The sequence below is a fragment of the Solanum pennellii genome, chromosome 12, assembly GCF_001406875.1.
Source record: "Solanum pennellii chromosome 12, SPENNV200".
Taxonomy (NCBI): Eukaryota; Viridiplantae; Streptophyta; class Magnoliopsida; order Solanales; family Solanaceae; genus Solanum; species Solanum pennellii.
In genome coordinates this window covers 58181785-58206741 of record NC_028648.1, presented here as the reverse complement: position 1 = coordinate 58206741, position 24957 = coordinate 58181785, and the positions used below count along the sequence as shown (strand labels likewise).

General features: G+C 31.4%; 2 protein-coding genes across 2 annotated transcripts; both read right to left on the bottom strand.

Moving 5' to 3' along the window:
• Positions 1–12069: 12069 nt before the first annotated feature.
• Positions 12070–13393, bottom strand: LOC107006416 (agamous-like MADS-box protein AGL80). Its single transcript, XM_015204976.2, has one exon. The coding sequence runs from the start codon at positions 13304–13306 to the stop codon at positions 12632–12634; it is 675 nt and encodes a 224-aa protein (XP_015060462.1). The 5' UTR covers positions 13307–13393; the 3' UTR covers positions 12070–12631.
• An 8705-nt stretch (positions 13394–22098) lies between these two features.
• LOC107006415 (agamous-like MADS-box protein AGL80) lies at positions 22099–23142 on the bottom strand. The gene has a single exon (XM_015204975.1). It carries the CDS (start codon positions 23140–23142, stop codon positions 22099–22101), a length of 1044 nt encoding a protein of 347 aa, XP_015060461.1.
• Between the last annotated feature and the right edge of the window lie 1815 nt (positions 23143–24957).

Sequence of the window (24957 nt, the reverse complement as noted above, 5' to 3'; positions counted from 1 at the left end):
TCACAGTTTCCTCTTTCTTCTATTGATACTATCCATAGGCTCTGTGGAAGTCTAACTTCCTTTCTTTCTCAAAGTTTGAAAACATTTTAGTCTAAGCTTTGAGGGACTACTTAGTTCCCTTATAACTCTTGAGAAATGAACTCAACTTTATGCTTTTTGCTTACTCGAAACACAACCCTAAGGGAATACTTAGTTCCATTATAGCATTTGAGAATTTTAACTCAACTCTTTACTTGAACTTTAAAACAATGTTAAAACGTTTGTTTAAGACTCATGAATGCTCTAGGAACTTACTTTGACTTGCTTCTTAACTTTTAGACTTGACTTTTAACCTTCTTGACTTTGATCCTGACTTTCCTTGAATTGGATTATGGATTCAAGGATCATGATCTCATGTTTATGGATGATTTCATGATGTTTATATGTACTTTAGAGTGTTGGAATCAACTAGGAATGATAGGTATATCACTTAGGAACTCGTATGGAATGATAGGGAAAAAAAGGGGGTTTCCAGGGGGTTGTGGTGCTCTGAGAGGCGCGGAGCGCCAGAGCCTGACGGGCAGAGGCTGTCCTCAGGTGCTCTGGCAAGCGCGGCATGCCAGAGCCTAACGAACAGACTCTGTCCCGAGGCGATTTGGAGGTGCGGTGCCCCAGTGCCTATCAGAAGGGTTTTTGCGACTTTCTTCTTCGTTTTTCATCTCAAAACCTTCCCAAACACCCATGGATCCCACCCCAAAAACTTGGTATCCATAAATAACTCATTACCCAATAGTTTAGACCCGAAAACAATCCGGAAACAAGAATTAAAACTACTAAAGATCAACTACAAATCAACTAACAAGAACTTCAAACTTTTCATCAAGAACTTCAAGATTTACTTTCAATTAACTCTAAATTTCTGAAATGAATCAAGTTGGAGGGTGGGTGAAAGAAATCAACACCGAATGATGTCATATACCTGTTAGGGATCACCCTGACGAAATCCACACAATGAATTCTTGGCGTTCTTGCGTCTTCTTCTCCCTTCTCCTCTTTTCTCCTTTCTTTCAAAGCCCTAGATTATTTTCTAAGTGTTCCAACTGAATGGGATAAATTTATACCCCAACATGTTACCCCAAAAATGAAATTAATTAGGAAAAGACCAAAACACCTTTAGCAAATCCAGATTTGGAACTTTCCCTGCTTAATAGCCCAACTTTCGAAGGTCATATCTCTCTCATACGACCTTGGAAATTCGCAAACTTGGCATCGATATTCCAACGAGATTTCTACACATATACAGAAATCACCCAAACTCTTCCTGAGCTGGAAATTATGACCGTTTGAACATGACCAAAACTCACTTTTGAAAATCCTGATTTCCTTACTTATTTCCAAATTTGATTCTTCCTGTTTTTCATAGCTTAACCTTTGTTTACTCTAGAATACGAGATGTTATATTGAAGTTGTTGAGAAAATCCTACTGTTAAATAATATTGAAATTTTGAAACTTTGAAGAAATTTTAAGTGGGTCTTGTTGAGTTAAGTTGAATTCAAGTTTAAAAGATATTTAGTTTTGGTATGTAGGTTGGAGGAAAACTACTCATGACTTTTGAAGTGATTTCATGAAGAATTGAGCAAGTTTGAAATTTGGGAATTGTTAATGTTCTTACGGAAGTAGAAGAGCAAAATGTACATTTGATCCAAAAACACCAATTGAAAAATGTTAAACCTTATTTGGGTGAGCTTTTTCTTTAAAAACAAAGGCATAGGTGAGCCAAACCAAACAATGAAAGACACTTTTGTAAATAAATATTTTTATACAATGCATACATTTCTAATTCACCAAACCAAGCAATGCATAAGAAATAATCTATGCATTACTAATACAAGTATAAATAATACCATGTTAATGCATGCATTAAATCCTTTGCATTACTAATATCATGGATATCTTGGTATTAGTAATACACTCTTCAATACACAATAGAGTATACAACTAATGCAAACATTAGTTATGCATACCATGAAAAATGCACCCAAATGGGATTACTAATATATATAATTAATGTATGCATTATTTTTGCTAATACACTCTACCAAACGACCCGTTACACTCAGCAAACTTTAATTACTAACCCTTCTAAGAATCGATGATGAGGTATCTTAAAATTCTTTTCCAAATAGTTACATTATAAAACAATTAACCACAGCTTAATAATTAAGAATATATTTTTTCAAAATTCTCAATTACACCACTGATGATATCATAAGATGTCTCAAATGTATCAAGTCAAATCAGTAATGTGGTATCTCGTAACTTATAATAGTCAAGAATAAGGTAAGAAACTAAAATTTATCATTTTTGAAAAGAATAGAAAAATCTGGATAATCTCCTAAATGTAAAAAGTGAGTATTGGTCATTTCCAGACGACCATAACTTCTAGCTCAGGATGAGTTAGAGTTAGTTCTTTATATGGTTGGAAAGCCCTTGGAGATATCTTTCCAACTTACCGAGATTGAGCATTTTCGTTATCGTATGAGGGAGATATGCCTATCTGAAGTGGGCTATTGGATTAAGGATATTCCAATTTGAAATTTGAAAAGGGCAAAGTTGTCTTTTCCTTACCGAATTAATTTAATTCGTTTTTGGGTAATAAATTAGGGTCTAATATGATTTTATTTAGTTCACGCTTTTAGAAAACAAGTTAGGGTTTTGAAAAAAGAGGATAAAGGAGAAGAGAAAGCAAGAACGTTCAAGATGGTCCAAGTTTAGCATGTGGAATTCTTTGGGGGTGATCCCTATTAAGGTATGTGGAATCTTTCGTGTTGGGTTAATATTAGTAATCTTTGAGTTGATTTCATGCTAGAAGTTAAGTTCTTGAAGAAAAGTTTTGATTTCTTGTTGATTGAGTTGTTTGCTGCCATTGTTGGTTGAATTCTTGTTCCTCCGGGTTATTTTGTAATCTAATTCAGTGGATACTGAGAGTACCACTAATCCCAGGTGTTTTACGAAAGAACTAGGAAGCTTTGGAGAGTTTGGAGATGAAAAACTAGTAAAAAAATTCGTTAGACGCACCTAGGTAGGGGCAGGCGCCGCGCTCCTACAGTGCGCCAGCAATTGGCCTCAGTCAACCAAGGCCTGGCGCGGCACGCCACCAGTGTGCCAAGATCAAGTCTCGATCAACTTTGGCTGGCACAGCGCGCTTCAGTACACCCTTCCCGGCATTTTTTTGTCCAATTTCCTTTTAAGTACTTCCTAGGTACATTAATATCTTCCCATGATTCTATTTACCTGAAATGATTTCTAAACGCCTAGAAATTATCAAAGAACTCAAATCATAACCTTGAATCCATAATTCAATTCAAGGAAATTGAAGTTTAAGTCAAAGAAGTTAAGAAGTTAATTCTAAAGTTAAGAAGTAAGTTAAAGTGAAGTCCTGAAAGGTTTTCAATAGTCTTATTTATACATTTTGACTTTGTTTTAAGACTCAGGTTCAAGCTAAGTAAAGAGTAAGTTGAAGTTTTTTTCTTCAAAGGTATATGGGGACTAAGTATTCCCACAGGGACTTAAAATGTTTTAATATTTAACTAGTAAGGAAACTTTGATTTCCAAGGAGCCTTAGGGAAAGTTTTCATGAAAAAACTATAGATTTATAAAAGAAGCAAGTAGGGAAACTATGATTTCCAATATAGCCTTGAGCTAAGTATTTTGAGCAGTAATCTCAAAACCACAGATTTAATATATATTTTTGAAAACATAAGAGCTAACATATTTTGGTAGTAGCATTAAGAACCGATATGGGGATTGTAAAGACTTGTAGTTACCATTTTGGATAAGTACTATTTTAAAGTTATTCTTAAGTTGTATTCTATATTACGTCTTCTGATGAGTTAGGTAAGCCTGGCCAAGGGTTCGCTCATGGCCAACAATTGTCATTGGGTGCCGATCACGTCCAGGTTATAGGCTCGGGGCATGATAAACTTGGTGTCAGAGCACAGAATCAAAGAGTCCCAGGGTGTCTATAAAGTCGTTTCTGTATTATCTTATTCATCTCTGTGAAGTGCGCCACATCTATGATTAGGAGGATACAATATTTAGGAACTTCTCACTTCCTTAATGTTCCTTTTCATGCGTTTGAGTTTATCTCTAAAAAGATTCCATCTAATTCATGCTTGCGCGTGTTTCAGATCATCATGCCTCCATGAAAAGCAGTCAGAGGTCGACCATCCAGAAGGAATGTTGAGGAACCATAGGTACCTAATGCACAAAACGTGCAACCTTAAGGGAAAGTCACAAATGTTGAGTTCTGCGAGGCTATACGAATGCTAAGCCAAGTGGTGACTAACCAAGCCGAGAAACGAAAGGGAGCTCGAAAAAAAGGGGCTGACACTTCGAGGATTCTAGAATTCTTGAGGATGAATCCCCTAAGCTTTTCTGGTTTAAGCACTACTAAGGACCAATAAAATTTGTGGAAGAGTTGAAAAAGGTGTTTGACGTGATACATGTGGTTGATATGGAAAGGGTTGATCCAGCTTCATATCAACTGAAGATTTTTTCTAGGACTTTGTTCGACCTGTGGAAAAAGGGCAGAGGTGAGAATAAAACACATCCGAGTTGGGAGGGAACTGAAGGAAACAAAGGTACAAGAGTTCCTTACTCTGAAACAGGACTTCTTGAGTGTTCATGAATATGGGTTGAAATTCACCCAACTGTCTCGCTATGATCTTGAGATTGTTAAAGATATGAGGAGTAGAATGAGTTTGTTTGTCGTTGGTTTGGTAAGCTTTCAAGCAAAGAGGGTCGGGCTGCAATGCTTATTAAAGACATAGACATTTTGAGGTCGATGATCTATGTGTAGCGAGTAGAGGAGGAAAATCTGAGGGACCGAGAAGAGTAAAAAAAGAAGACCAAGACTGGGAATGAGTTTGGGCAGCAGAAATGTGGTTCAAATCAGCCACAGTTTCAGAAAAAGAAGGGCCCTACACCATCATCTGCTAGTGCACTTGCGCCTAGGGACAAAGTTGAACATCATAGTCAGAACTCTCGAGCTAAGCCTGCATATCACATGGTAGTATGGTGCATGGAGGTAATAAGCCTCATGCTTGCACCAAGTGTGGTAGGGCTTCACGGGTTGCTTCAAATGTGTGCAGATCGGTCATTTCAATAGAGAGTACCCAAAGAACAAGCAAGGTGGTAGGAAAGGGGCAACAAAGCTTAGTCTTCATAAGTTGCTCCACCATACATAACTAAACCTAGAGGAGCAAATTCTAGTATTGGATGAGGGGCAAACCATATCTGTACAATTACTAGCCTCCAAGAGTAAAAGAAATTGCCACATGTTGTCATGGGTATTGATAAAAGTATTAACTTTTGATGTGTATGCATTATTAGACCTAGGAGCAAGTTTATCTTTTGTAACTCCTTATGCTGCAAATCAGTTTGAGATTCTTCCTGAGAAACTTTGTAAACCTTTTTGTTTCTACCCCAGTTTGAGAGTCTATTCTAGAAGACATAAACTATTGTGATTGTCCTACTTCTATCAATCACAAGAACATCATGGATAATCTGGTAGAGTTACAAAAGGTAGATTTTGATGTCATTCTAGGTATTGACTGACATTCATGCCTGTTATGCATCAATAGACTATAAAACTCGAGTTTTCAAGTTTCAGAATCCAAATGAGTCATTCATAGAGAAGGGTAGTAGTTAGGTTGTGCCTGAGGGTCATTTCATTCATACCTTAAGGTGAGGAAGTTAGTTTCAAAGGGTTGTATCTATCACTTAGTCTGAGTTAATGACTCAAGTTCTGAGGTACCTTACCTTTAGTCAATTCCAAAAGTAAGAGAGTTTTCAGAAGTCTTTCGTAATGATATACCCGGATTCTGTCCTAAGAGATAAATAGACTTCGGCATAAACATCATTCCAGATACTCGTACTATGTCTATTACACCATATAGAATGGCACCAGCAGAGTTAAAAGATCTGCAGGAACAATTGAAAGATTTGATAGACAAAAGCTTTATTAGACCAATTGTCTCACCTTGGGTGCTCTAGTCTTATTTGTGAGAAAAAAAGATGGTTCTCTTAGGATGTGCATCGACTACCGTCAATTGAATAAGGTGACCATCAAGAATAAATATCCTCTCCAAAGGATAGAAGATCTTGTCGACCAGCTTCCGGGTGCTTCCTACTTATCAAAAATCGATCTCAAATCAGACTACCATCAGTTGAAAATTAGGAAATGTGATCTTCCAAAGACAACTTTTAGAACCAGATATCGGCATTATGAGTTTTTAGTTATGTACTTTGGTTTGAGCAATGCGCCTGCAACATTGACAGATCTTATGAACAGAGTCTCCAAACCTTATTTAGATTTGTTTGTCATCGTCTTAATTGGTGGCATACTTGTTTACTCAAGGAATGAAAACGGTCATTCTAGTCACCTCGGAATTTTATGCAGACTTTGAAGTATAAGTAGTTATATGCCAAGTTTTTAAAGTGTGAGTTTTGACTCAAGTTTGTGGCATTCTTGGGCCACAATGTTTCTGGTGAAATGGGATTAGAGTCGATAACCAAAACATAGAAGTAGTTCAGAGTTGGCCTAGACCCACATCTCTAACAAATATAAGGAGTTTCTTGGGTTTGGCTAGCTATTATATGAGATTCGCTGAAGGGTTTTCATATATCTCGTCTCTTTTGACCAAGCTAACTCAGAAGACAACCAAGTTTCAATGGTCCGAAGCTACTGAGAAAAGCTTTCAGAATTGAAAAAGAGGTTCACTACCGCTATAGTTTTGACCTTACCAGAGGGTATTCAAGGTTTTGTGCTGTACTGTGATGCATTGAAAGTTTGTTTGGGTTGTGTGTTCATACAAAATGGCAAGGTTATAGCTTATACCTCCAGAAAGTTGAAGGTTCATGAGAAGAACTATTCAATTCATGACTTAGAATTGACTGCAATAATTTTTGCTTTGAGGATATAGCGTCACTACTTGTATGATGTTCATATTGACATATTCACTGATCACAAGAGCCTCCAATACAAATTTATATTTTGGATGTAAACAAATAATTTTAGACAAGCAATTTAAATATAAATATCATATTTCTCAACATAATAAAGCTGTAAAAGTAATTTTGTAATATAACGTTATTTTTTTTAAATAAATGGATATTAAATACTCCCTATGCCCCTCATTACTTGTCTACTTTTGAATTGAACACCAATTAAAAAATCATTATTGACATATATAGTGACTCTACCATTTTATAATATTAATTATGAAGTGGATGAATTAAATATTTAATATTTTCAGAAAATTCTACCTTTTTTCAAAGTAATTATTGAGTATAATATGATTTTTTTAGTCCTTTATTTATTTGTCAAAATAGATAAGTCACTAGGGACAACTATAAAAGGAAAAGTAGAAAAGTAAATAGAGACAAATGGAGTAGGTCTTTTCGATAATCTTCCTTATTATTTTAATTAATTTTAATTTTTGATAAGTTATTAGTGTACATTGTTTTTTCTAGATTTTGAACGGTGAACGATATCATTTTCATAAATCACACTAACAATACAAATATTTTTAATAACCACAACATCAATAATAAAAGTAATCAAGACAAATCAATATTCATATAAAAATTAATTGCATACATATTATAAGTGAATGTAATAACAAACTAAAAAGGAATAAAACATAATAGAAAAACACTTAAAAATAAGGACAAAAAGTAAAGATATATGAAGAATCCTATGAGACTACTTATGCATTTAAATATTAAAAGACATATACTATCCATTGGACAACATAGACATACCAATCTCTACTAATTAAAACAGACAGATATTTGGTCCAACATCCTTAGAAGTTATTTTTTTTGGTTTGGATCTTGAACACCAATGTTGTTGAGATATGAATCATCAAAAAAAGACATAATACTATTATTATCCCAGTCGATTGATTATGACGAAGCTGACCTTTGTGGAAATCCAACAGAATTGTTCTGATAGTTTGCAGACTTGTTCATCGAAGAGTCTTGTGGTAGTAACGAAGCAGCGGTTGAAGACTCTAATATTGGTGAATTCGTTGAAAAAGTCGTTATTGAAGGTATTGGAGGAGCCATTATAGGGGTCCTTCTAAGATCCATTTGTTGATGTGTAGAAGAATGCATCTGCGGAACCAACGGAGGAAATAATTCTGCTGAAAATAACGAATAAGGAGAAATCCATGAGGGGTCCACAAAAGGAACCATTTGAGGAGGATTCACTGGATGAAATAATTATTGGATCATTTCAGCAGAAGGAGATGAAGGAATTATTAGTGGAGCCCCTTTATCCTTTATTATTTGAGCCACTTCAGGGACCATCAGAGGAGATCTTGGACCCTCGCGGTCGGTTCCACTAGAAACTATCGATGGAGAAGCCAAAGGAACAGTCGATACTGGAGAATCACTAGAAATTGGTTGAGAGGCATACAAAGTAGAACCCTCTTCATCAGCTTTAATTTTCAGTTTGCGAAACATTTCCAAGTTTCTTTTCATGGCATACATTAGATCATTAAGATCATTACCATCTATGTCCTTGGAAATCTTTTTTCCTCATACCACTTCATGCATCATATTTGTCTTTTCTTTGAGATCGTTTTCTCTCTGTAACTTGTATAATTGGTCTTTCTTCTTATCTATAATTTTCTTAATAAACTCTTCTGTCGTCATCATGTTTTTTGACTGAGCGGATGATAAAAGTGCCTTAAACTTATTATAAGTGTCTAGTGCAGCTTGATAATTTGGATATACCACAGGTTCTGTGTGGTACTCACTATATCTGACGCTAGCTACTTCACAATCACAAAGAATACTAAGTTCTTGAGCCTTTTTAAAGGCTACTTTTTGTCTCTTCTTATATGTGGCTCTCCTTTGAGTATCATTTTCAATCTTAACTTTTCTTCTTGGCATTGCTAATGGGGAAGAAGAGAAGAAAAATTATGTTTGTTTGGATGTGTATCAAAAACTTTTGTTGTTTGTTTTCTTGCTTAGGATAGACTCCATTTTATACAGAAAATTCAGATTCTATGTATCTTTGAATATTTTGACTAAAAGAATTACTTGTTGTTTGTAATAATTATTTTTTACTAAAACTAAATAAGGATGTATTACATACCAAGTTTGATGTTATGGTTTGAAAATATATGTAATTTATATATCTGGTCTTATCTTGACCAAGCTTTATGCATCAAACTTTTACAGGAGAATAATTTAGTGTGGCTTATATTTTCAGTAAGTAGAATCTACCAACTATGGTCATAGAGTAATGAAAATGCATTTGCTTACTCATTTATGTTATAAGTTTTTAAAAATATGTATTTTAATTTTGCTATTTGTACAAAGTTAAATATTAAAACCATCATACATTTAAATGACAGAGAACTTTGCAATACCAATTTCAATAATATTTTAACGTGCAAAAAAACGACAAAGTTAATTGTTATATCAAAAAGAAATTCAAACATTTAATAAATTTTAGATTGTGATTTGTGTAAGATTAGAGTTATTGTAACTATTCTATAACACATTATAATTTTCTCTATTTAGCTAAAATGCATATATTTAATAGAAATATAACATTGCTTTTCAATATATTAAAATTTAATTTTTTCTTAAATTTGGTTTTCTTTTCGGTATGATACTCATCGAGAAGTCACTCAACTTCTTGTTAAAAAAATCTAAATTATTTTGAGGCAAATCATACTAACAATACAAATATTTTCGATAACCACAATATCAATAATAAAAGTAATCACGACAAACCAATATTCATATAAAAATTAATTGCATACATATTATAAGTGAATGTAATAACAAATTAAAAAGGAATAAAACATAATATAAAAACACTTAAAAATAAGGACAAAAAGTAAAGATATATGAAGAATCCTATGAGACTACTTATGCATTTAAATATTAAAAGACATAGACTATCCATTGGACAACATAGACATACCAATCTCTACTAATTAAAACAGACAACTATTTGGTCCAACATCCTTAGAAGTTATTTTTTTGGTTTGGATCTTGAACATCAATGTTGTTGAGATATGAATCATAAAAAAAAGACATAATACTATTATTATCCCAGTCGATTGATTATGACGAAGCTGACCTTTGTGGAAATCCAACAGAATTGTTCTGATAGTTTGCAGAGTTGTTCATCGAAGAGTCTTGTGGCAGTAACGAAGCAGCGGTTGAAGACTCCAATATTGGTGAATTCGTTGAAAAAGTCGTTATTGAAGGTATTGGAGGAGCCATTATAGGGGTCATTCTAAGATCCATTTGTTTATGTGTAGAAGAATGCATCTGCGGAACCAACGGAGGAAATAATTCTGCTGAAAATAACGAATAAGGAGAAATCCATGAGGGGTCCACAAAAGGAACCATTTGAGGAGAATTCACTGGATGAAATAATTATTGAATCATTTCAGCAGAAGGAGATGAAGGAATTATTAGTGGAGCCCCTTTATCCTCTATTATTTGAGCCAATTCAGGGACCATTAGAGGAGATCCTGGACCCTCGTGGTCGGTTCCACTAGAAACTATCGATGGAGAAGCCAAAGGAACAGCCAATACTGGAGAATCACTTGAAATTGGTTGAGAGGCATACAAAGTAGAACCCTCTTCATCAGCTTTAATTTTCAGTTTGCGGAACATTTCCAAGTTTCTTTTCATGGCATACATTAGATCATTAAGATCATTACCATTTAGGTCCTTGGAAATCTTTTTTCCTCTTACCACTACATGCATCATATTTGTCTTTTCGTTGAGATCGTTCTCTCTCTGTTACTTGTATAATTGGTCTTTCTTCTTATCTATAATTTTCTTAATAAACTCTTCTGTCGTCATCATGTCTTTTGACTGAGCGGATGATGAAAGTGCCTTAAACTTATTATAAGTGTCTAGTGCAGCTTGATAATTTGGATATACCACAGATTCTGTGTGGTACTCACTATATCTGACGCTAGCTACTTCACAATCACAAAGAATACTAAGTTCATGAGCCTTTTTAAAGGCTACTTTTTGTCTCTCTTATATGTGGCTCTCCTTTGAGTATCATTTTCAATCTTAACTTTTCTTCTTGGCATTGCTAATGGGGAAGAAGAGAAGAAAAATTATGTTTGTTTGGATGTGTATCAAAAACTTTTGTTGTTTGTTTTCTTGCTTAGGATAGACTCCATTTTATACAGAAAATTCAGATTCTATGTATCTTTGAATATTTTGACTAAAAGAATTACTAGTTGTTTGTAATAATTATTTTTGATTAAAACAAAATAAGGATGTATTACATACCAAGTTTGATGTTATGGTTTGAAAATATATGTAATTTATATATCTGGTATTATCTTGACCAAGCTTTATGCGTCAAACTTTTACAGGAGAATAATTTAGTGTGGCTTAAATTTTCAGTAAATAGAATCCACCAAATATGGTCATAGAGTAATGAAAATGCATTTGCTTACTCATTTATGTTATATGTTTTTAAAAATATGTATTTTAATTTTGATATTTGTACAAAATTAAATATTAAAACAATCATACATTTAAATGACTGAGAACTTTGCAATACCAATTTGAATAATATTTTAACGTGCAAAAAAACGACAAAGTTAATTGTTATATCAAAAAGAAATTCAACTATTTAATAAATTTTAAATTGTGATTTGTGTAAGATTAGAGTTATTGTAACTATTCTATAACACATTATAATTTTCTCTATTTAGCAAAAATGCATATATATTTAATAGAAATATAACATTGCTTTTTAATATATTAAAATTTAATTTTTTCTTAAATTTGGTTTTCTTTTCGGTACGATACTCATCGAGAAGTCACTCAACTTCCTATTATAAAATCTAAATTATTTTGAGGAAAATCATACTAACAATTCAAATATTTTTGATAACCACAATATCAATAATAAAAGTAATCAAGACAAACCAATATTCATATAAAAATTAATTGCATACATATTATAAGTGAATGTAATAACAAACCAAAAAGGAATAAAACATAATAGAAAAACACTTAAAAATAAGGACAAAAAGTAAAGATATATGAAGAATCCTATGAGACTACTTATGCATTTAAATATTAAAAGACATAGACTATCCATTGGACAACATAGACATACCAATCTCTACTAATTAAAACAGACATGTATTTGGTCCAACATCCTTAGAAGTAATTTTTTTGGTTTGGATCTTGAACATCAATGTTGTTGAGATATGAATCATCAAAAAAAGACATAATACTATTATTATCCCAGTCGATTGATTATGACGAAGCTGACCTTTGTGGAAATCCAACAGAATTGTTCTGATAGTTTGCAGAGTTGTTCATCGAAGAGTCTTGTGGTACAAACGAAGCAGCGGTTGAAGACTCCAATATTGGTGAATTCGTTGAAAAAGTCATTATTGAAGGTATTGGAGGAGCCATTATAGGGGTCCTTCTAAGATCCATTTGTTGATGTGTAGAAGAATGCATCTGCGGAACCAACGAAGGAAATAATTCTGCTGAAAATAACGAATAAGGAGAAATCCATGAGGGGTCCACAAAAGGAACCATTTGAGGAGGATTTACTGGATGAAATAATTATTGGATCATTTCAGCAGAAGGAGATGAAGGAATTATTAGTGGAGCCCCTTTATCCTCTATTATTTGAGCCACTTCAGTGACCATTAGAGGAGATCTTGGACCCTCGCGGTTGGTTCCACTAGAAACTATCGATGGAGAAGCCAAAGGAACAGTCGATACTGGAGAATCACTAGAAATTGGTTGAGAGGCATACAAAGTAGAACCCTCTTCATCAGCTTTAATTTTCAGTTTGCGGAACATTACCAAGTTTCTTTTCATGGCATACATTAGATCATTAAGATCATTACCATTTATGTCCTTGGAAATCTTTTTTCCTCTTACCACTTCATGCATCATATTTGTCTTTTCTTTGAGATCGTTTTCTCTCTGTAACTTGTATAATTGGTCTTTCTTCTTATCTATAATTTTCTTAATAAACTCTTCTGTCGTCATCATGTGTTTTGACTGAGCGGATGATGAAAGTGCCTTAAACTTATTATAAGTGTCTAGTGCAGCTTGATAATTTGGATATACCACAGGTTCTGTGTGGTACTCACTATATCTGACGCTAGCTACTTCACAATCACAAAGAATACTAAGTTCTTGAGCCTTTTTAAAGGCTACTTTTTGTCTCTTCTTATATGTGGCTCTCCTTTGAGTATCATTTTCAATCTTAACTTTTCTTCTTGGCATTGCTAATGGGGAAGAAGAGAAGAAAAATTATGTTTGTTTGGATGTGTATCAAAAACTTTTGTTGTTTGTTTTCTTGCTTAGGATAGACTCCATTTTATACATAAAATTCAGATTCTATGTATATTTGAATATTTTGACTAAAAGAATTACTAGTTGTTTGTAATAATTATTTTTGACTAAAACAAAATAAGGATGTATTACATACCAAGTTTGATGTTATGGTTTGAAAATATATGTAATTTATATATCTGGTCTTATCTTGACCAAGCTTTATGCGTCAAACTTTTTCAGGAGAATAATTTAGTGTGGCTTAAATTTTCAATAAGTACAATCCACCAAATATGGTCATAGAGTAATGAAAATGCATTTGCTTACTCATTTATGTTATAAGTTTTTAAAAATATGTATTTTAATTTTGATATTTGTACAAAGTTAAATATTAAAATAATCATTCATTTAAATGACTGAGAACTTTGCAATACCAATTTCAATAATATTTTAACGTGCAAAAAAACGACAAAGTTAATTGTTATATCAAAAAGAAATTCAAACATTTAATAAATTTTAAATTGTGATTTGTGTAAGATTAGAGTTATTGTAACTATTCAATAACACATTATAATTTTCTCTATTTAGCAAAAATGCATATACTTAATAGAAATATAACATTGCTTTTCAATATATTAAAATTTAATTTTTTTCTTAAATTTGGTTTTCTTTTCGGTACGATACTCATCGAGAAGTCACTCAACTTCTTATTAAAAAAATCTAAATTATTTTGAGGCAAATCATACTAACAATACAAATATTTTTAATAACCACAATATCAATAATAAAAGTAATCAAGACAAACCAATATTCATATAAAAATTAATTGCATACATATTATAAGTGAATGTAATAATAACTATGAAGTGGATGAATTAAATATTTAATATTTTCAGAAAATTCTACCTTTTTTCAAAGTAATTATTGAGTATAATATGAATTTTTTAGTCTTTTATTTATTTGTCAAAATAGATAATTAAGTCGGGACAACCATAAAAGGAAAAGTAGACAAGTAAATAGAGACAAAGGGAGTAGGTCTTTTCGATAATCTTCCTTATTATTTTAATTAATTTTAATTTTTGATAAGTTATTAGTGTACATTGATTTTTTAGATTTTGAACGGTGAACGATATCATTTTCAGAAATCATACTAACAATACAAATATTTTTGATAACCACAATATCAATAATAAAAGTAATCAAGACAAACCAATATTCATATAAAAATTAATTGCATACATATTATAAGTGAATGTAATAACAAACTATGAAGTGGATGAATTAATTATTTAATATTTTCAGAAAATTCTACCTTTTTTCAAAGTAATTATTGAGTATAATATGAATTTTTTAGTCTTTTATTTATTTGTCAAAATAGATAATTAACTAGGGACAACCATAAAAGGAAAAGTAGACAAGTAAATAGAGACAAAGGGAGTAGGTCTTTTCGATAATCTTCCTTATTATTTTAATTAATTTTAATTTTTGATAAGTTATTAGTGTACATTGATTTTTTAGATTTTGAACGGTGAACGATATCATTTTCAGAAATCATACTAACAATACAAATATTTTTGATAACCACAATATCAATAATAAAAGTAATCAAGACAAACCAATATTCATATAAAAATTAATTGCATACATATTATAAGTGAATGTAATAACAAACTATGAAGTGGATGAATTAAATATTTAATATTTTCAGAAAATTCTGCCTTTTTTCAAAGTAATTATTGAGTATAATATGAATTTTTTAGTCCTTTATTTATTTGTCAAAATAGATAAGTAACTAGGGACAACCATAAAAGGAAAAGTAGACAAGTAAATAGAGACAAAGGGAGTAGGTCTTTTCGATAATCTTCCTTATTATTTTAATTAATTTTAATTTTTGATAAGTTATTAGTGTACATTGATTTTTTAGATTTTGAACGGGGAACGATATCATTTTCAGAAATCATACTAACAATACAAATATTTTTGATAACCACAATATCAATTATAAAAGTAATCAAGACAAACCAATATTCATATAAAAATTAATTGCATACATATTATAAGTGAATGTAATAACAAACTAAAAAGGAATAAAACATAATAGAAAAACACTTAAAAATAAGGATGCATTCACAATCACAAGGAATACTAAGTTCTTGAGCCTTTTTAAAGGCTACTTTTTGTCTCTTCTTATATGTGGCTCTCCTTTGAGTATCATTTTCAATCTTAACTTTTCTTCTTTGCATTGCTAACGGGAAAGAAGAGAAGAAAAATTATGTTTGTTTGGATGTGTATCAAAAACTTTTGTTGTTTGTTTTCTTGATTAGGATAGACTCCATTTTATACAGAAAATTCAGATTCTATGTATATTTGAATATTTTGACTAAAAGAATTACTAGTTGTTTGTAATAATTATTTTTGACTAAAACAAAATAAGGATGTATTACATACCAAGTTTGACCAGCCTTTATGAGTCAAACTTTTACAGGATTATAGTTTAGTGTGGCTTAAATTTTCAGTAAGTAGAATCCACCAAATATGGTCATAGAGTAATGAAAATGCATTTGCTTACTCATTTAAGTTATAAGTTTTAAAAAATATATTTTAATTTTTATATTTGTACAAAGTTAAAGATCAAAACAAACATTTAAATGACTGAGAATTTTGAAATATCAATTTCAATAGTATTTCAACGTGCATAAAAACGATAAAGTTAATTGTTATATCAAAAAGAAATTCAAACATTCAATAAATTTTAAATTGTTATTTGTGTAAGATTATAGTTATTGTAACTATTATGTACACATGATAATTTTCTCAATTTAAAAAAAAAGCATATTTAATATACGTATAACATTGCTTTTCAATATATTTAAATTTAAATGTTTCGTACATTTGCCTTTTGTTTGTGTACGATATTCATCGAGAAGTCACTCAACTTATAATTAAAAAAATCTAAATTATTTTGGCAAATCAATATAAATTGATTGCACAAAAAACTAATCAAAACAATATGTTATGCACAGTCGCGTAGCCAAAAATTGTATGATGGGTGTCCAAAAATCTCATAGCTCGTAAAAATAATTTAAAAAATGGGTGTACTTAAATTTTGTAAATCAAACTATATAACATATGATTAATTTTTTTAATTAAACTATACCAAAAAATTTTAAAATCAAACTACATAATATTTAGCTTTAGTATTCACGTTTATCTGATAGGAAGTGAACAAACAAAGAAAAAGAGAGATATTTCAGTTTAAAGTGAAATCACTTTAACATTTCACAAACCTCTGATGACTAACAACAAGAAATGAAAAATAAATAATAGAATCAAACGAGTTATATAATATAAAGTATTTTTACTTTTAGTAGCTTAATGGAATATATAAATAGAATTTTATCATTAACTTTAAATTAAATAGTTCTTTTAAATTTTTAATGAAAGGAAAAAAATCAAAGTCATTTAACGGGAATCGAACCCGGCAAGTTGCAAAGAACTTAGTAAGAGTTGAACGACTGAAACCATTAAGCTAGAAAATTTTTATTGTTTTCAGGGTGTCCAAAATGCGTTATTTAATCATTTAAATTATTATTTTTTTATAAATACAATGTAATTTTCTGCCGAAGGGTGTCCAATTGGACATCCTATGCAAAGGGTAGCAACACCCCTGTTTACGCATAGTGGAGAAGGATTTTTTTATTCATTTAAGGAATGTACTCGAAACAAGAATTGTTAGTTGCGTATTGTCTTAATAAATCTTTATTAAATAAAAATAGATATTTTACTGTGATGAGACTTATTCATTAAGGCAAGTAATTTAAACTATAACAATCTAGGAATTCATATTAAAGTTCCACCTGATTTTTAGCTAATGCATATTTGTAAAAGTAAAAAAAGAAGATATAATAAATTGATTGAGTTTTTACTATAGTTTTGGCACATTAAATTTAACGGAAAATGCACAAGTACGCCCGTCCTCCAAACCTATGCCCGGAATTCCAGAGACACACTTATATTATACTAAGGTCCTATTACACCCCTGAACTTATTTTATAAAAAAAATTATATCCCTTTTCGGTCGACATGACACTAGCTTGAAAAAAAATGACAACACGTGCTGGGCAACAAGATGGTGCCACGTAGGCCGAAAAGGGATAGAAAAATTATTCATAAAATAAGTTCAGGGAAGTTAGGACCTTAGTATAGTATAAGTGTGTCTCTGAGATTTCGGGCATAGGCTAGGGGCTACTTGTGCATTTTCCCTTAAATTTAATGTTAAAAGGTCACAATTTAAACTTACTAAGTGAATTTGTTTTTCAAAATAACCTTTAGTGTCAATTATTTAAGTTTTCCAATAAAAAATTATTTTCACTTTTAATTATAGATTTAATGTCTTTATGCACATTATATTGTGTTCATCATCTAGCTTTTTGCTTTTTAACATAACTAATTTTGGAAGCATGTATTGCACGTTTGACCTCTATTACGATGTAATATTTATATAGGCCTAACTCATGTATAAAAAAAATTGTAATATCAACTTAATCAACTTAAAAAATAATAAAATATACATGTCATCATATGCATACAAAATGAAAATGGTTAAACTAAGAAATACATTAATTAGAATTATAAGATGATAAAATACGAAAGTATAGTGGACTAAATTTTTTTGTCTAGTTTATTAAGGAAGAAATTGTGTACATCAAAAGTTGTGAGTGAATGCAAAAGTGACGGAGAAAAAAGTTAAATAGCTGATTTTGTAGATGGATATGGTTTTGCTGACGAAATGGAATAAAAATGTTGTGATAAATGTACCTCCTATTTTTTGCTAAAAGATGAAGACTGAAAAATGAATGAGGAAGAACATAAGAATTATTATAGAAATGTATTGGAAAACATAAAAGAAAAGACATTTATTTCATTAGAAGTAAAAGAGGAAATCAATTCAAATTAATATAAAAGGGGAAAAGGTATAAGTACCCCCTAGACTATGACCCAAATCTAGGAGACATACCTTAACTAAACTAAGGTCATATTACCCCCTTTAACTCATTTTATAGATAATTTTGTACACCTTTTTGTCTTACGTAGCATCAAAGTTTCTCTTACGAGCCTCAATTGCGTGGAATCGCGGAGTGTGCCACGTAGGCCAAAAGGTGCACAAAATTATATATAAAATGTGTTCGGGATGGCAATAGGACCGTACTTTAATTAAGGTATATCTCTGAGATTTCGGTCATAGCCTAGGGATACTTATGCCTTCTCTCATATAAAAGAATGATTTGTATATTCATCTACTATGTCTCTACAACTCCCATTTTTCTATTGGTTTGTATTTACTATTTTGTATTCACCAAATCAATTGATATTGTTTTCTCAATGCATATTTGATCTTTTGTATCAATACCACTAGAAAAGAAGTTTCCAGTCTAAGGAACAAACCTATGATCTGTAAAACTTTCTGTGGACCATTCTGATCAATCGTAGACCAAGTAATGAAACCTTAAATATCATCCAAGTTCAACGAGACCTTTATATGGGCCTTAGGATTTCCTACTATCGATAGACCCAAACTGTAGAACTCAAATTTAACCCTAAAATGTCACTAAGTCTGGAAACTTTCTAAGCGTCCTTCCTACCCGTAAAACATTCAACTGAACGTCCTGGTCAATCGTCGCATGAGTTACTAGGACTTCTAATTTTCCAAAACTTGACCCACTTCCTACAGACGCACTCTATAATCTGTAGGATGTGTTACACTTGGTTATGCATTACCACATTCACATTAATTAATGTTTATAAATGTTCCTCATACTCTATACACTCAAAGTATTGAAACATATATTGATTGTACATATATTGTCTCATGATAGATGATACGGTGTTCCTTCATCCAACTGTAGCTAGTTGGATTTTTCCATTTTCTTTTGGGATTGGTGAGTTCTGATGGCTGGAGGGAACATCCATTATTAGTCTTTCATTACTTTTCAGTCATTTTGTTTCAATTTTCTTTCATAAGCTAGGGTTTTTTCCTAGTCACATCTATGCCATAGAGGCTTGTTGTTAGATTTAACATGTATTCCACATTATTTTTAGGTTTTGTTAAGATTCTCTTATGTTGTGACTTTATCTTGAGATTGCACTTACCTTTATGATTCATTTCATATTGTATTATTTCTTATCATCGTGTCACACTTGTGTCAAGTGGCTTATTTAGGGTCTCTCAGGGTCCTATTCACTACGTCATGTCTAGGGGATAGCTTGAGTGGTGACAATGTGACTCTCCTTTGAGTATCATTTTCAATATACACAAGCTTCACTTTTCTTCTTGGCATGGCTAATGAGGAGGAAGAGGAAAATTGTATATATTTGGATGGGTATCAGAAGACTTTGTTATTGTTGTTATTTGTTTCCCTGTCTAGGATACTCTCCATTTTATAAGGAAAATTTAGATTCTATAAATCTTTGAGTAGTTTAAAATGAAGAATTTCTAGTTTTCTATAGTAATTATTTTTATGTGAAACTAAACATTTTTTCTTTTCACTTAAATTTTTCATGTTCCGTTTTTCAAAAGTCAATTTTATTAATTTTTGAAGTGAAATAACATTGAAAATTTATTCGATATGTTAAAATAAAAAATTTAGATATTCAAAAACTGTACGAAAAATAATATAAATAGCAATTTTTTACATATTCAATATGATGAAAAAATACATCATAAAATGTTAGTCAATGTATTATCATTTGACTAAAAAAAACTATGATAATTAAAAATGGGGTGATAGTAAGAGTGTATTACACTTGATGTTATGATCTTAAAATGTATGTAGTTTATGGATATTTTGTTATCTTAGACAAAGTTTTATGAGTTAATTTTTTTAATCAGAGAATAATTTTGTGTGGCTTATATTTAAATAAGTAGGATCCGTCAAATATGGGCGACCATCAAAAATAAATATCCTTTCCGAAGGATAGATGATCTTTTCGACCAGCTTCTGGGTGCTTCCTACTTCTCGAGAATCGATCTCAAATCAGAGTACCATCAGTTGAAAGTTAGGGAATGTGATCTTTCAAAGAAAGCTTTTAGAACAAGATATGGGCATTATGAGTTTTTAGTTATGTCCTTTGGTTTGTCCAATGCGCCTGTAGCATTGATGGATCTTATGAACAGAGTCTTCAAACCTTATTTAGATGTGCTTGTCATCGTATTCATTGATGACATACTTGTTTACTCAAGGAACGAAAAAGATCATGCTAGTCACCTCACAATAGTCATGCAGACTTCGAAAGATAAGGAGTTATATGCCAAGTTTTCCAAGTGTGAGTTTTGGCTCAAGTTTGTGGCATTCTTGGGCCACAATGTTTCTGGTGATGGGATTAGAGTTGATACACAAAACATAGAAGTAGTTCAGCGTTGTCCTAGACCCACATCTCCAACTGGTATAAGGAGTTTCTTTGGTTTTGCTGGCTATTATAGGAGATTCGTTGAAAATTTTCATATATCTAGTCTCATTTGACCAAGCTAACTTAGAAGACAATCAAGTTTCAATGGTCTGAAACTTGTGAGAAAAGCTTTCGGAAGTTAAAAAAGAGATTCACTACCGCTCCGGTTTTGACCTTACCAGAGGGTACTCAAGGTTTTGTGGTGTACTGTGATGCATCGAGAGTTGGTTTGGGTTGTGTGTTCATACAAAATGGCAAGGTTATAGCTTATAGCTCCAGACAGTTGAAGGCTCATGAGAAGAATTATTCAACTCATGATTTAGAATTGGCTGCAGTAACTTTTGCTTTGAGATATGGCGTCACTACTTGTATGGTTTTCATGTTGACATATTCATTGATCACAAAAGCCTCCAATACAAATTTATATTTTAGGAGTGAACAAATAATTTTAGACAATTAAATTAAATATAAAAATCATATTTCTTAATTTAATAAAGCTATAAAAGTTATTAATTTTGTAATATAACCTTATTTTTTTCAATAGATGGATATTAAATACTCCCTATGCCCCTAATTAATTGTCCACTTTTGAATTGACATGTCTATTTAAAAAATCATTATTGACATATATGGTGACTCCACCATTTTACCATATCAATTATGAAGTGGATGAATTAAATATTTAATATTTTTAGAAAGTTCTACCTTTTTTCAAAGTAATTATTTGAGGGTATAATATAATTTTTTTTATTCCTTTCTTCATTTGTCAAAATAGATAAGTAATTATGGACAACTATAAAAGGAAAAGTAAAAAAGTAAATAGGGACAAAGGGAGTAGGTCTTTTCGATAATCTTCCTTATTACTTTAACTAATTTTAATTTTTGATAAGTTATTAGTGTACATTGATTTTTTAGATTTTGAACGGTGTACGGTATCATTTTTAGAAATCATAGTAACAATACAAATATTTTTAATAACCACAATATCAATAATAAAAGTAATCAAGACAAACCAATATTCATATAAAAATTAATTGCATACATATTATAAGTGAATGTAATAAAAAACTAAAAAGGAATAAAACATAATAGAAAAACACTTAAAAATAAGGACAAAAAGTAAAGATATTTGAAGAATCCTATGAGACTACTTATGCAGTTATATATTAAAAGACATAGACTATCCATTGGACAACATAGACATACCAATCTCTACTAATTAAAACAGACAGATATTTGGTCCAAGATCCTTAGAAGTTATTTTTTTGGCTTGGATTTTGAACATCAATGTTGTTTAGTTATGAATAATCAAAAAAAGACATAATACTATTATTATCCCAGTCGATTGATTCTGACGAAGCTGACCTTTGTGGAAATCCAACAGAATTGTTCTGATAGTTTGCAGAGTTGTTCATCGAAGAGTCTTGTGGTAGTAACGAAGAAGCGGTTGAAGACTCCAATATTGGTGAATTCGTTGAAAAAGTCGTTATTGAAGGTATTGGAGGATCCATTATAGGGGTCCTTCTAAGATCCATTTGTTGATGTGTAGAAGAGTGCATCTGCGGAACCAACGGAGGAAATGATTCTGCCGAAAATAACGAATAAGGAGAAATCCATGAGGGGTCCACAAAAGGAACCATTTGAGGAGGATTCACTGGATGAAATAATTGTTGGATCATTTCAGCAGAAGGAGATGAAGGAATTATTAGTGGGGCCCCTTTATCCTCTATTATTTGAGCCACTTCAGGGACCATTAGAGGAGATCTTTGACCCTCGCGGTCGGTTCCACTAGAAACTATCGATGGAGAAGCCAAAGGAACAGTCGATACTGGAGAATCACTAGAAATTGGTTGAGAGGCATACAAAGTAGAACCCTCCTCATCAGCTTTAATTTTCAGTTTGCGAAACATTTCCAAGTTTCTTTTCATGGCATACATTAAATCATTAAGATCATTACCATTTATGTCCTTGGAAATCTTTTTTCCTCTTATCACTTCATGCATCATATTTGTCTTTTCTTTGAGATTGTTTTCTCTCTGTAACTTGTATAATTGGTCTTTCTTCTTATCTATAATTTTCTTAATAAACTCTTCTGTCGTCATCATGTGTTTTGACTGAGCAGATGATGAAAGTGCCTTAAACTTATTATAAGTGTCTAGTGCAGCTTGATAATTTGGATATACCACAGGTTCTGTGTGGTACTCACTATATCTGACGCTAGCTACTTCACAATCACAAAGAGTACTAAGTTCTTGAGCCTTTTTAAAGGCTACTTTTTGTCTCTTCTTATATGTGGCTCTCCTTTGAGTATCATTTTCAATCTTAACTTTTCTTCTTGGCATTGCTAATGGGGAAGAAGAGAAGAAAAATTATGTTTGTTTGGATGTGTATCAAAAACTTTTGTTGTTTGTTTTCTTGCTTAGGATAGACTCCATTTTATACAGAAAATTAAGATTCTATGTATCTTTGAATATTTTGACTTAGAGAATTACTAGTTGTTTGCAATAATTATTTTTGACTAAAACTAAATAAGGATGTATTACATACCAAGTTTGATGTTATAGTTTGAAAATATATGTAATTTATATATCTGGTCTTATCTTGACCAAGCTTTATGCGTCAAACTTTTACAGGAGAATAATTTAGTGTGGCTTAAATTTTCAGTAAGTAGAATCCACCAAATATGGTCATAGAGTAATGAAAATGCATTTGCTTACTCATTTATGTTATAAGTTTTTAAAAATATGTATTTTAATTTTGATATTTGTACAAAGTTAAATATTAAAACAATCATACATTTAAATGATTGAGAACTTTGCAATACCAATTTCAATAATATTTTAACGTGCAAAAAACCGACAAAGTTAATTATTATATCAAAAAGAAATTCAAGCATTTAATAAATTTTAAATTGTGATTTGTGTAAGATTAGAGTTATTGTAACTATTATATAACACATTATAATTTTCTCTATTTAACAAAAATGCATATTTAATAGAAATATAACATTGCTTTTCAATATATTAAAATTTAAATTTTTCTTAAATTTTCTTTTTGTTTCGGTACGATACTCATCGAGAAGTCACTCAACTTTTTATTAAAAAAATCTAAATTATTTTGAGGCAAATCAATATAAATTGATTGCTCAAAAAACTAATCAAAATGATATGTTTACGCATACTGGAAAGGATTTTTTTATTCATTTAAGGAATGTACTCAAAACAAGAATTGTTAGTTGCATATTGACTTAATAAATCTTTATCAAATAAATATAGATATTTTACTGTGATGAGACTTATTCATTAAGGTAAGTAAGTTAAACTATAACAATCTAGAGATTCATATTTAAGTTTCATCTGATTTTTTTAGCTAATGCATATCTGTAAAAGTAAAAAAAAAAGATATAATAAATTGATTTAGTTTTTATTATAGTTTTGGCACATTAAATTTAACGGAAAATGTACAAGTACCCTCGTCCCCCAAACTTATGCCTGAAATCCCAGAGACAGACTTATATTATACTAAGGTCCTATCACCACGTGCTAGGCTCACAAGATAGTGTCACGTAGGTTGAAAAGGGGTAGAACAATTATTTATAGAATAATTTCAGGGGTTTAGGACCTTAGTATAGTATAAGTGTGTCTCTGAGATTTCAGGCATAGGTTGGAAGCTACTTGTGCATTATCCCCTAAATTTAATGTTAAAAGGTCACAATTTAAACTTACTTAGTGAATTTGTTTTTCGAAATAACTTTTAGTGTCAATCATTTAAGTTTCGCTATCAAAAATTGTTTTCACTTTTGGTTAATGTCTGAAATCACAGAGACACACTTATACTATACTAAGGTCCTATTACTCCCCCCCCCCCTCCCCGAACTTACTTTATAAGTAATTTTCTACCCCTTTTCGACCTACGTGACACTAGCTTGAAAGAAAAAATCAACCAGTGTTCGACCACAAGATAGTGCCACGTAGATCGAAAAGGGATAGAAAATTATTAATAAAATATGTTCAAGGGAGTAATAGGACTTTAGTATAGTATAAGTGTGTCTCTAAGATTTCGGGCATAGGTTGAGGGGTACTTATGCATTATCCCTTAATGCTAGATTTAATGTATTTATCCACATTATATTGTGTTCATCATCTCGCTTTTTGCTT

Excerpts from the sequence above, each read along its gene's own strand:
- LOC107006415 (XM_015204975.1), bottom strand. The coding sequence starts at position 23,142 with ATGCCAAGAAGAAAAGTTAAGATTGAAAATGATACTCAAAGGAGAGCC.
- LOC107006416 (XM_015204976.2), bottom strand. The coding sequence starts at position 13,306 with ATGCCAAGAAGAAAAGTTAAGATTGAAAATGATACTCAAAGGAGAGCC.